General features: G+C 49.8%; 1 protein-coding gene across 1 annotated transcript; it reads right to left on the bottom strand.

The window, feature by feature from the left end:
* Positions 1 to 323: 323 nt before the first annotated feature.
* On the bottom strand, positions 324 to 13,047 carry HYOU1 (hypoxia up-regulated 1). The gene is made up of 24 exons (XM_071576402.1): positions 12,656 to 13,047; positions 12,459 to 12,552; positions 11,671 to 11,749; positions 11,282 to 11,436; positions 11,118 to 11,194; positions 9,855 to 10,036; positions 9,167 to 9,282; positions 8,278 to 8,461; positions 7,107 to 7,241; positions 6,143 to 6,225; positions 5,911 to 6,043; positions 5,398 to 5,585; positions 5,024 to 5,162; positions 4,852 to 4,912; positions 4,484 to 4,566; positions 4,145 to 4,333; positions 3,799 to 3,998; positions 3,558 to 3,645; positions 2,881 to 3,003; positions 2,431 to 2,564; positions 2,087 to 2,171; positions 1,396 to 1,648; positions 1,039 to 1,122; positions 324 to 938 (listed from the first exon to the last, which is right to left on the bottom strand). Exons 1-24 carry the CDS (start codon positions 12,717 to 12,719, stop codon positions 877 to 879), a joined length of 2,991 nt encoding a protein of 996 aa, XP_071432503.1. The 5' UTR covers positions 12,720 to 13,047; the 3' UTR covers positions 324 to 876.
* Positions 13,048 to 13,294: the final 247 nt, after the last annotated feature.

Raw genomic sequence — 13,294 nt, 5'->3', positions numbered from 1 at the left:
TTTTATTTCTGCTTCGAGAGGCCGAATGCACAACACCACCAGCGGCCGTCGAGCCCCCGCTCGTGTGTGCCCCTCCGAGGGGCGCGATGGAGCCGGTGCGAGCGCACAGGCTGCCGAGGAAGGAAAGAAGGGTGGTTGCCATTGGATTTTCCAGGTTTGGTTTTCCCTACCTTTGTATCACCATCCCTGTGACTAGAGGATGTGCGAACACAGCCTGTCTTTCCCTCTCCTCGGCATTGTGTTGCCTTTTCTGAACTTTTAAAACTATGAACAGAATCTTTTTGTCAAGTCTCATTTCATGGTTTCTGGACTCTGCTACAGAGCACGGACAGATGGTTTTAACAAACAGCCTATAGAAAACAGACACAGCCATATCTCAAAGCCTGCCTCCCCAATTCTGCTCCACCTCCCCATAAATCCAAACAATAATATGCTTCCCACCAGCTGGAATCGCACATTTGCTCTAAGTCAGAGCCTCCTATGCAGAGACAACAGCACCTCAGCTCCATATCCTCCTGCAATCATCTTCGTGAGGGGTGGGACACAGAGTTCATGCTCCATGTTACTTCCTAAAGCTTAAGATGTTTCTTTACTGCTTTCGCGCCACAGAAAAGTCACTTTGGTGACTTCTGTACTGAAACAGAGATAATTCTTGGTGGGCCCTCTGCCACACATAAGAAAAATAAGAACCAATTCACTAAGTTAGTAGCAGCAAAATCCCCAGAAAGAACAAAAAAATAAATTTACATCTCTATCCCATTGTGTTGTCAGACTCTTGTTGTGTTCCATTTACATCATGACTAACGAGGTCCATGAGAAAAACGAGAAAGTAACCATGAAATAAATAGATGCTGACACTTGTGAGATTTCAGGGTGTTACAACTCATCATTTTTCCTTCTTTCTCCTCCAGCTTCTGTCTTCGTCTCTTTTTTGGACCCTGTGTAATGAAGCAACTTAGTTACACACTCCAATGGTTTTCACAGCTGCACAATGATTTGCACTTGCAGCTCCCAAGTGTTGGTCAAACATTTACCCACCAGAGTCTGATCCAGGCTCAGCATCTCTTGTTGCTTTCTCAGCTGTAGGAGGTTCCTTGGCCGGACCAATATCCTCTGGTTTGTCTACATTTAAAGAAGAAAGAAAGAAAAGTCAAAGGAGAAAACAGAGGGGACAAAGTGCAAGGAGATTAGGTGAGGAGAGGCCAGAGGAACAAGCAGGAATTCTGCTGATAAACAGCACTTCAGATTTAAAAGGACCAGGGCACTCAGGACCTGAGAATCTCAGAAAACTGCAAGTTCTGGTGTCCCAAGTTGTTTTTTTTTCTGGGGTCTATCTAGGTCACAAACCTTTCTCATATATACTAATATATACAGACACATATACATGCTCCTTACCTTCTGGTTTCCCCTCCCTGGGAGGGATAGTGTTCTCAGTCTCAGGGGCTGCTGTTGCATTCTTGGCTGAATCGGTTTTTGTGGCGTTTTTCTCCCTTTTGGGTTTGGGTTTTGCAAACTTGGCCTTATTCAGGAGATACTGCACTTCCCTGTCAAGGGCTGCTATCTTGAGCTCTATATCTTTGGAGAGCAGGACAGGTTTCTCAGTAGGAGAGAGCTTGTTCTGTTCAGCCAGAGTGTCATTTTTCCAGGTCTGTGGGACATGAGCAAAGAGGTGCTTTGGGAATGTGTCTGAGTTACAGGAACTGCTGTATATCACAGTATCTCAGTCTCTGTTCCTGGCCTTTCTGCCTTACTCAGGACAGCTCTGCTCCCTGCTACCTTTCCACTAACCTCAGTTACTCAGACACAGGACAAAGACAAACAAAACTCAGCTGATGCCTTTAAAACCACAGTCAGATCACTGGGCTCTACCACCACCCTGGAGACAACTCCATGTCCAATACAGGAACCAGTATCCCCCCAGACAGGCTGGGCATCAGGAAACACTCAAACACACAAAAGGTTTGCAGGTGGCACAAAAACAAAACATGCACACACTACTCCCTGACCTTCAGTGAAACTACAGGGGAGGAAACACAACCCAAACTGCCTCCCCACCCTCCCCCAGCATCACTCCACGCTTTAGTACCGTTGTTTCATTGATGGCTTTTTCCAGTGTACTCAGCTCCACTTCTGTGAATATCTGGTCAGACTCTGGAATCATTCGGGCTCCCCTGTAGACAAGAAGAAAGCTTATTTTTGTTAAGCCAAGCAGACTGCACCTTGGCAACTCTGTGATTTCAGCTCCAGTCATACAAAACATAACAACCAGCACGGAGTGTGTCCTGCAGAGGTGGGCACAGGGAGCAGAGATCTCCGTCTTTTCTCAGGAACTGCCAGTGCCTTTCAGACCACATTTGCTCTGGTCTCATTCTGCTGGCAGCTCTTACATGACCAACTGCACAACATTCCCTCCCAGCAGCCTGCTCTTACTTGAGGAAGATGGTGGAGTGGTTGAGCAGACTTTCCAGGGCAGCCAGGCGTTCTGGCCACTTTCTCCTTTCCTCAACACGGAAAAAAAGGTTCCTACAAAGCTTTTTCAGCTCTGAAAGCTTGTCTTTCAGCTCCTGCAAGTGGGGGAGAGGAGAAAGGAGAGTTAGTTTGACCATCATCTAACACTGATGACTTCAGAAGTTAAAACTGTATTTCTTGTTCACTCTACCAAATACCCCATTTTATTGCAGTAAAAAAAGCCACATGACTAAACTTTAAGTGGAATCAACAGGTTTCTGCTGAAGCTGTTGAAGAAACACCACGGCTGGGACAACTTCATATTTTGTTTTGTGCATAAAGCACCAAGGAAGGAACTCTGAAGAACCAGATTACAAAGGCTCTGTCAGCGCAGTGAGAGCAGACTGGCCCCCAGACTGCACTCAGCAATACCTTTGTTGCAGCTGCATAGCCCTCCTCCTCCATCCAATTGGAAGCCTCACTAAGTTTTTTGGATATTTCTTCTCTCTGCTCCTCTGTTGAGACAAACTGATACTCCTCTTGGTAAAGCTTGTCCTGCAAAGACCAGAGTAAACACTCCTGTCAAACATCACTGAGCTGAAACCATAACCAAAGAGCACTCATTCACTTGCAACCAGGCTGGGGTGCTGCCTGTACCGTCCCACAGGCAGGAGCACGATGGGAATACAGCAGGTATAGACACATGCACAGCCTAGAAAAATGAGATGGTAGAGCTGCAACAGCCACAATTTCACATGCATGTTAACACTAGTTGCTTCTTCTGTACAACAGTTCCTGAGAAGCTGTAGCTTCTTTACATTCTGGGGGCAATTGTTCCAAAGCACACATGTAAGTGCACATAAGGGATGCTGGAAAGCCAAAGTCCAAAGTGTTACACACACTGAAGGGAAGATTCATTTTAACTGAGGAAACATGGGCCTGGGAAGCCTAAAAGCATCAGAAAAAGTGACTGAAAGACGAAAGCTGGGCTCTTTAAATCAGCTTCCCCCAGCTCCAATAACTCCCCTACACCCAGATGAGCCAAAAGCTGTGTAAGACACTTCTACTTGCTCCCATGGAATTCTCATGTCTTTATATTCCACTCTTACCTGGGTCTCAAAGATGAAAGACTCTAAGCTGTTGGCTGATTTTTCTCTTTCCTGTTTCTCTAGATCTCTGATTGTCAAGTCTTGGAGTCTAACACACAAAGAGAACAGAAATCAAAGGTAGGAATTGCCTTTGGATGAGCAGCACATCACACACACCAGCTCCTGAGCAGTGCTGTGAGAGCTACCACCATTCCAAAGCAATCCACTTCCTTCTAACCTGGCAGAGCCACTTCAAACCTACTTTTTCATCGAGCTCTTCAGTTCATCTTCCAACAGATCAGGCACATCGTTTACATCCAGCTCCATGGTGACCTCATGGACAAGCTTCTGCTTCTTGGGTGCTTTGATCTTCTTCTCTTCCTCTGTTTTGGTAGCTGTGCTGTCACCAGAAGTTTTGGACAGTTCTTCCTCTTTTGCATTTTCTTTGTTTTCTTTGGGATCCTGTAACACAAAGTATGTTCTCAGGCAAGGGAAGAGATTATCAGATTCTGCCAACTTTTTTCCAAGGCAGGGCATTAATAGGAAAGGGAGAATTTCAGTCAGGAAATGCCATTTCTCAGGTACTATGCCTTTAATTTGATGCTCACCTGAGGCTCTAATTTCTCGCCTTCTTCCTTTTTTTGTGACTCTGATTTCGGAGAGGCAGTTTCTGCCTGGCCTGGAGGCTGCTGTTTCTCTTCTCCCTGCTCTTCACCAGCATCTTCAGAACTGCTTTTCTGGTCTTGTTTCTCCCCCTGCTCTTCTTTACCTGTTTCTGCTAGGCTTTCTTCCTCTTCCTGGTCATCACAGGCAAGTAAAGGGGAAAGCAAAACAGTGTTTTAAATGCAGAAACTCCATGCAAATGTTTCACAGAACAGGTAATTCCACATAATTGCCACAGCAAGACACAGAGGCTCCCTCCTGCTGGCAATTCCCCCAGGGCTCACCTGAACAGAGTCTGTCAGGTTCTCCCGAGTCTCTGGTGTAGGGCTGCCACCCCCAAACAGGCTGGAGATGGTGTTTCCAAGTTCTGTCGATGGGAGACAAAAGATCCAAAATGTTACATGTCCAAAGGAGGAAGAAAGCCATCTTCAGCTCTCAGTCCTTCCCCTCACAACCACAATGACTGCCAAGGAGCATCCCTGGTGGCATAGGTGAGCTCCACACAGTCCAGACTCATCCTTCTCCAACCTCCCTCCGTGCCCTTGCATGCACAGACAGTGTAACCTCCCAAACCCAAAGTAACACAATGCTTGTAGTTATCTCAGCCATTACAGGTAACAAAATAGTGTGAATATCAAAGTTCAGCATTTACTTGTCAGTGTTGACTCCTCCTCCAGCTTGTCTTCCACCAAGGTCTCAAACACAGATTCCACCTTGAAAATAAGATGTTCAGGATTAGTTTTAATCAGGGACCATTCATACTGGGAGAGGGACAGAAATGGAAAACACATCAGCTGACAACCATCCCAGCAGGTGATGCTTACCCGGTCAAGGCTCAGTACTCCACTCTCATCCATGTTGAAGTGAGCTTTGATGCCTTTGGATTCATAATCTGAGTGCTTCTTGAAACTCTCCCCAACTCCCTTTAGCCTCACAGTAGTGAGATTGAGAGAACCAAAAACTCTGATGACACACAGACAAAAGCAAAGAGAGAACTCAGGGTAACAGTGCTGCAGAACAGCCAACCCCTGCTCATGGTCCTGCTGCAGTGATGGGCAACTGCACCAAGCAGGGACTGGCAGGGCTTGGTTTGCTAAAGCTCATGCAGCTCAGGGAACAGATGTGCCAGTGCCAGTCAGACACACAACACATTTCCAGCCAGGCATGTTGCACAGCTCAGCTGTTGGGCTCAGCTCACCTCAGGTCATCTTGGCTCAGGAACGTCAGATCCCCATAGTTGACATAGAACTCAAAGTCATCTGTGTAGCGGTTGAAGGTGATCACCTTGCGCTGGGGATAGGGCGCCATGCGCTGGAACAAAATCCTCTTGTTGTGCTTTAAACTCCTGGATTTGTCATCCTCCTCAACCTCACGAGTGAACTCCACCTGCATCACAAACAGAAAAATGAGACTCAGCAACTGCAAACTTCCTCTGTGGCATCTGCATCAAAAGCGTGTGGCTGCTCTGCCTCATGCAAAAGTTGGGGGACAAGGAAATATTCCTCAACCAATGTTTTCATTTGTCTGGCTCCTTGGATATTGCACTTCTACAGTACAAAAGACTTTCTTCTGCTTTCTTTATTAGATTGGCAGAAAGATCTCCAGAGCTTCCTTACTCAAAGGAAACCAACAGGTCCTAAGCTGGACCATTTCTCCCAGCACAGCCCAATTTGCCCAAACTCTGCACAAGAGAAGGAAAGCCAAGGGTTACCTGGATAGGAAACACGGCAGCATCCCGAACAATGAAGGGCTTCACCTTAAAGGCTTTGCTCAGAGCAGCTGCCTGGTAGACTGCACCCATAGCAGCAGCCTCATCAGCATTGATATTCTTGCCCAGCTCTTCTCTATGAAGGGAAAAGCAACAGACATGAGGTTTGCAGCCTCTGCCACAAACAGCAGCTTGTCAGTGGGAGGCAGACTAGAGGGGGGCCTCACATACTCACTTGCCCACAGCTTTCAGCAAAACCTCCTGCACTTTGGGGACCCGTGTGGCACCGCCAACTAGAATCACCTGGTCAATTCCATCCTAGGGATTGGAAACAGTCACCTTGTCTTGAGAAAGCAATTTTGGAAAGCTGAATTCAGGATTGCCTTACGCTCCTTCCCCAGTCACCACAAACTGACGGGGTGCTCTGAGAACACCCACAACTACACCCTGCTGTCCCCAGGCAGACCAGTGCCCCACAGAACTCAGACTGAGTGACACAAGCCGTGCCAACATGAGGCACCTGGAGTCAGGTCTGCCAAAGAGTGACAGTGCCACCTGAAACACATGGCCTGACTCAAAATTAAACAGACTGTAGTTCAAAGCCAGAGGAGATGGTGAACCCAGAGAGCCAGTTGCACTAGAACAGACAAAAACTTGGACTCTAAGAGGTGACTCAGTGTCTTGCACTGAACATCAGAGCCCAAAGCTGCTCAAGAGCATCCTGGCACCCTGGAGAGTGATCATTTAACACTACAGTGACTCTCTCTAAAGGACTGCTCAGGTTTTATCCAACTGCAGCCCATAATGGGGCTCCCTTTAGGAGTGCACAAAGGAGAAACCCAAACACCAACAATTCCATTTCCAGGCTCTTTCAGTTAAAACTTCAGAAAGCCAGCAGAGCCAGCATCCGAGACAAAAAAAGCAAAGATCAGTATTTCAAACCTCCAGCCAAGAGTTAAGTGTTTTAACAGAAAGAAACCCCTTCTCCAAATCCTTCATTTCTGGTGGAATGTGCATGACACAATCCTGCCTGACACTGCAGCGGGTAAATTCTCTGCAGCACCAACACCACCATCACAAGAGCAGGCATCTACCTCCCAGCAGTGCTGATGACACAACCACTGGTGCCTTGATCATGATGTGACAGCAGCTCCACACACAGAACCTTCAGGCTCGTTAATGCATTTTCATAAACATACCATGTTCATCTCTGCACTACTCAGAGCCTGTTGCACAGGTCCTGGGACACGCTTGAACAAGTCAGAGCACAAATCCTCAAATTCTTGCCTTGAGACTTTGGCTTTGAAGTCGATGTCATCCAGTAGTCCCTCAATCTGTTTAGAAAAAAAACCAGTCATAATGAAATTATTTGTGGAGCATTCCCTGAGCAAAATCTTTGCCTGACTGTCCCAGTACGCAAAAAGTTCTGGCTTTCTTAACACAGCATGGACCTGACCATGCTCATCTGACCCCTGCCATTGCTAAGGTGATGAGAGGATGGAACACGGAGGTAATAGACACCTTCTTGCAGTGAAAGTTTATTAACAAACTTGGTTTGAAAAACTCTCCTTCAGTCCACTCATCAGTGCTTCCAAGTGGGCACAAACTGAGAGGGACTACCAGGAAAGATGCTCCTTAGCAGATCACAGAATCATAGAATTAACCAGCTTGGAAAAGACCTCCAAGATCATCAAGTCCAATCTTTGATCCAACCATCGTGCTTACTAGACCATGGCACTGACTGCCACATCCAGTCTCGTCTTAACAACCCCCAGGGACAAAGAATCAACCACCTCCTTGGGCAGCCTATTCCAAATCCTGATCACTCCCTGTAAAAAATTTCTTCCTAATATCCATCCTAAACCTCCCCTAGCAGAACTTAAGGCTGTGCCCTCTTGTCCTACTGCTGGTCACCTGGGATAAGAGACTGACCCCCACCTGGCTACACCCTCGTGTCAGGGAGTTGTACAGAGCAATAATATCTCCCCTGAGCCTCTGCCTCTCCAGGCTTAACACCCCCAGCTCCCTCAGCCTCTCCTCATAGGACTTGTGCTCCAGTCCCTTCACCAACCTTGCTGCCCTTCTCTGGACCAGCTCCAGCACCTCAATGTCCTTCCTGAATTGAGGGGCCCAGAACTGGACACAGCACTCGAGGTGTGACCTCACCAGCACTGAGTACAGTGACAGAATCCCTTCCCTGGTCCTGCTGCTCACACTATTCCTGCCCCAGGCCAGGATGCCACTGGCCTTCTTGGCCACCTGGGCACACTGCTGGCTCGTGCTCAGAAGGGCAGTGCTGCCTCACACCAACCCTTAACCTGCCCCACTCTTAGCCCAAAACAAGCAGGAGGCACGAGCAGCAGGTCAGACCTGTGCCATGTGGTCAGCGTTGGCACTCAGCACGGTTTTCAGGCGGTTGGCCTCCTTCAGCAGCTTGGCCATGGCCCGGGGATTCTTCCGCACGTCTTTGGAAGGGTGTTGCTCATTGAAGAGCTTCGCCAAGTAGTCCCGGAGACGAAGCTCCATCTCTAAACCTCCAAGAGTACGGTCAAACCTGAGCACCAGAATGGAGAGGAAACAACTGAGACTGAGCTGAAACACAAACAAACTCCATGTGTTGTTTCCCAAATAGGCAGAGCAGCAAGTGGTCAAAAGTAGCTGCAGTGGCATCAGCTGTGATTGACTGCGAAAGAACAACAGCTGTCCCAAAAATAACACATTATATGGAAAGAAAGAAAAATGGATTCACCACCACAACAGCCTTTGAGGAGATTTCATTACACTTATGGTAAAAGCCCTATTGCCAAGCACATCAAACAGCTGAGAAGCCAAAGGGTGACTGTCTCGTGTCCCAGGTATTTTCTTGGAAAAGCAATATAAATGCTATGGAGTTAAATTAAGTAGGCTGCATTTTCATCCCTTTCTACAAGGATATTGCCCTTTCTTGAACTGACACACTCCACTTCTGTAAGATTTCATGAAATAGATTAGTCTTACATGGCTTGAGGCTATCAAAAAGCAAGCCTGAAGCAAACTAAGTACACTGGTTTCCTCCTGAGCTCATGGAAGTTATGTTATATTCTGCACAAGTCAGCAACACCAGAATTACTCCTTTCTTGCTCCAAATGTTTTCCACTCAGCTGTCCAAATTAGAGTGCTGAAACCTCACTGCAGAATTTTACACGTAGAAGAGACTGTGAAACAAACAGTTTCTTCCCTGAGAACTGTGGGGTTTGTGCCATTCATATGGAATTCTTACCCAATGCCCTGGATCTGCAGTTGAGGTTGTGTTCCTGAGTCCTTGGTTTTCACTGTCTGATACGTAACAATAGTACAAACGGTGCTTCCTGCTCCCATGTCGTAAAACATGATGTTCTGAAAAGAAAAGCTGGGATGGCGAAGCAGAAACCTGGATATCCCACACGAGTAAGGAAGAACCCATGGATTTCAGTGTGATACAGGACATGACTATCCACTCCCTGAACTGGCTTTATACCATAAGGGCAAGACTTAAACTTTGACCAAACACAGGAGATGTTCTGGGTCAGATTTAACTTAACAGAAAAGAACAAGAGAACTTTTCTCATCTGTATAGGTCAAAACCCAAAGCTTTGCTCTTTCAAAGCTTCTCCAATCTTAGGAAAATCAAGTACTTCCAAGTGTTCCAATACTTCAAGCAGTCATTACTGTTTTTTCCCCCAGTTCATGGACAAGGAACAAACACAGGTTTATAAAACAGGAACTCCCAGCATCTGCCCTCATCCCAGAAGCTTTTGGGCTTCACCACACACGCACAGAGGGTTCAACCTCTTTGACGAACACGTGAAAACAGAGGAGACTGATTGACCAGCAGAGTCTGCCTTAAGCTCTTTGGATTCTCTCCGCAGTTCTTTCTCCCCTGCACGCAGGCACTCAGCAGGATGGGCTGCATCCCCCAGCTCACCCACCTGTGCAGTGGCATTGATGTCTTTCCTCCTGAAGACACCATAGTTGAGTGCCACGGCCGTGTTGTCGTTGATGAGCTGCAGCACCTTGAGGTCGGCCATGCGGGCGGCGTGCAGCACCGCCCGGCGCTCCGCCTGGTTGAAGTAGGCAGGGACCGTGATCACCACGTCCTTGATGGGCTGCTCTGCAAGAGTCACACACAGCACACTCATCCATCAGTGCAGCCATGTGAAAAGCTTGTGACAGGGAGACAGCAGCAAATTTCCCCCTCTGCCATGGGAAATTGAAGTTGGAGATCAGAAAAAAATTCTTTGCAGAGAGAGTGCTCGGGCATTGGAATGGGCTGCCCAGAGAGGGGGTGGATTCCCCATCCCTGGAGGTTTTTAAACTGAGCTTGGCCGTGGCACTGAGTGCCATGATCTGGTAAAGGGACTGGAGTTGGACCAAGGGTTGGACTTGATGATCTCGAAAGGCTTTTCCAACCCAATCCATTCTATGATTCTACGAAAGCCAGAGGACCCAGGGTAAAGACTTGCACAGGATGCAATCCTACAGCAGCAGGAGGATCCCTAGGGATGGATCTCTGTGTCCTGCTGAAATCATGCAGACCTGGCAGATTCTCTACTGTGCCCTCTCTTTCACAGGTCAGGATGCTCTGGGCTGCCTTCACCTTCAACAAATACCTTCACAGAGCCTTACATTACCACTGGATCATGCTCACTCTACAGTAAACTTTGGACTGGCCGTAGCATCACTGACCACAAGACACAGTGTCCTAATAATTCACCCAGTTTTCATTACTGTGGTAATTAATTAGCAACACAGCAAAAACCATGCATGACAGCTTCTTTTCTTTCACAGCAAAGAGCCTTTTTTGCTCTCTATTTGTAGTTCAGCTGCAGCAGCAAGTCTCCATTCACAGCACACCCTACTCAGAGCCACTTCCACTTTCCCATGTGCCTCTGTTCTGATCACACTCTCTGAGAGAGAAAACACTTCACTTTTCTCCAGAGACTGCCTGTAAGGCTCCTTCACCACAAGGCTGGGTGGGAACTGAGGTGCCTGCCCACAAGAATAAGATTAATTCCCAAACTTGCACCATATTAGAAACAAATGACAACTGGATTGTCTTGCTTACAGGCTGGAGAGACAAAATATCTTGTTTCTAAAAACCACTGGGTTCCCAAACACCTTTGGTGTTTACTCAAATCCCACAATGCACAAACACACACACACACTGCAAGAAACAGCTAAATCCTTCCAACCTGCAAATTCCTCAGCCAGACCACGTGAATAGTTCAGGACCATCCCCAGCATCTCCTCAGGAGAATACTGCAGTGTTCTACAAGGGGAAAGAAAATCATGGCATCAAGAATGAGCCTGGCAGCCACAGCCTCTCCCACAAAGAACCCAAAATGCAGCCACTTACGGGGACAGCTTGAAGATAACAGTCTGTCTTGCCTCATCCTTCACCAGCTCGTGCTCTGGGAAGCGGGATTGATACAGAGCTACGTGGGGGTTATCCATTCGCTTACCCAGCAGATCCTGGAAGTACCTGAATGCCACCTTGGGCGTCCTTATGGACTGCAAGAAGAAAAAGCACATCACCCACCTGCATTCCTTCAGCTACACCAGCCTCAAACCAACCCCTCCCAGCCTGTGTGGGGAACAACTCTGGCTGTGGGAGCAGCAACACACCACCAGTACACAGAGCAAGTAACACACTGAGGAGATGAGAAGCACAGGACAACAAAACTCACTGTCGCAGATGTTCAGCACAGCCTGGAATGGCAGTACTTTGTGTGCAGGAACTCTTACCATCCCCAGCGCGCTGTCGCCAAAGAGACGCTCATTCTCCTTCAGAGAAACAGCCACGGGTGTTTTCCTTCGTGATTCCCTGTGGGGAGAGAGAGGAATAAACCAGTTGAAACAGACGAACACTCCACACAGAGTCTCTCCAGTGAGGAAGGATGTTGTTCGCCTCCAGAAGGTCTAATCTAAGGGGAACTGCTCAGATACCTGCTGGGCAGAGAAGGGACACTACTTTGATGAGATTCACTCTGTGTTTCCTTTCCTCCACCAGTGAGGAACACAAGACAGCTCCCTCATTCTATCTATGCCTGCCCAGCGTCAAGGAGTTGGGTGAGAAATCTATTTGTTATCTCCAGACTCACAGAAAACAAGGATGTTGAGGATGTTCCTGATTGTGTGTCCCCTCCCAGCCACAGGTTCCTCCCTCAGGGTCTTGGGGAAGAGCTGAGTGCAGGGAGAGCTTCACAACAAGTGTGGGCTCTGAACAGCAAAGCCAATCTGGCTCTGGGCTCCATGGTGGGGAACTGAGAATCGGGGAGGGACAGGGAGAACATGACCTGTGCCTTTCAGGTTCACACCACAACATGTTGTAACCACATGGACTTTCAGTGCTCACTCAAAGGTGCCCAAAGCACCCCCGAGTCCCTCAGGGTGCCCTGAGTGATGCCCCACAACTGCTCACAGGGGCAGGAAGGAGTCAGAGCCCTGGAGAGGGCGATGGGGACGCCCCTGTGTCAGCAGAGGAACAGGGATGGGTGGCTGAGCTCCATTCCCCCCGCACAGCTCCCGCTCACTTGTTCAGCACGATCTCCATGGGCACCCCGGGCTTCACGATGGCGATCTTCATCGACTCGCTGCCCACGTCCACCGACATCACAGCCACGGGCTCTGCAGAGAAACCCTGGGTGGGCCGCTGCTCCCGGGGGCGGATGAGCCCGGCCGGGGCGGCCTCGAAGTACCGGCGGCTGCTCCCGCACGGCCCCGCACGTACCTGCGGCGGGCGGGAGGCACAGGAGGAGCAGGCAGGGCAGCGCCCAGCCGGGCACCCGCGCCATGCTGGGCACCGCTCGGCTGGGCTCGGCACGGCTCGCTCGGGCCCGGCTCGGCTACACTCGGCTGGGCTGGGCTGGGCTGTGCTAGACTCGGCTGTGCTCGGCCCGGCTGGGCCCGGCTCGGCTCGGCAGGACTCGGCTGTGCTGGGCTCGGCCCGGCTGGGCTCGGCTCGGCAGGACTCGGCTGTGCTGGGCTCGGCCCGGCTGGGCCCGGCTCGGCTCGGCAGGACTCGGCTGTGCTGGGCTCGGCCCGGCTGGGCCCGGCTCGGCTCGGCAGGACTCGGCTCAGCCCGGCCCGGCCCCGCGCACGGAGCAGTCCCCGCCGCGCCGGCCCCGCCCCCTCCGCCCGCACGCGGCGCGCGCTGATTGGCTGACCCGCCGGCGCCGCGGCCCCGCGCGCCAATCCCGCGCCGCGCGCACCCCCATTGGGCCACGTCGAGGGAAACCGGAAGCGGTCAGGCTGGGAGAGCCGCGCTCCCATTGGCGGAACGGGCCAAGTGGGCGGGGCCTCAACGGGGGGCGGTGGCTCGAGTGGCGCGCGCGTGCGTGCGGGGGGGTGTGGAGGAGCGCGTGCGCGC

This window comes from Pithys albifrons, chromosome 23 (genome assembly GCF_047495875.1).
Source record: "Pithys albifrons albifrons isolate INPA30051 chromosome 23, PitAlb_v1, whole genome shotgun sequence".
In the NCBI taxonomy this organism is placed as follows: Eukaryota; Metazoa; Chordata; class Aves; order Passeriformes; family Thamnophilidae; genus Pithys; species Pithys albifrons.
The sequence above is the reverse complement of the archived record's forward strand: the minus strand, read 5'-3'. Positions and strand labels throughout refer to the sequence as shown.

Bases quoted from the DNA above. Each gene is read 5' to 3' on its own strand.
- HYOU1 (XM_071576402.1), bottom strand. From the start codon at position 12,719: ATGGCGCGGGTGCCCGGCTGGGCGCTGCCCTGCCTGCTCCTCCTGTGC. The intron at 8,462-9,166 runs GTAAGAATTCCA...TCTGGTGCTCAG, and splicing joins CTGCAGATCCAGGGCATTGG to GTTTGACCGTACTCTTGGAG. The intron at 5,586-5,910 runs GTAACCCTTGGC...TTTGTGATGCAG, and splicing joins CTGCCGTGTTTCCTATCCAG to GTGGAGTTCACTCGTGAGGT.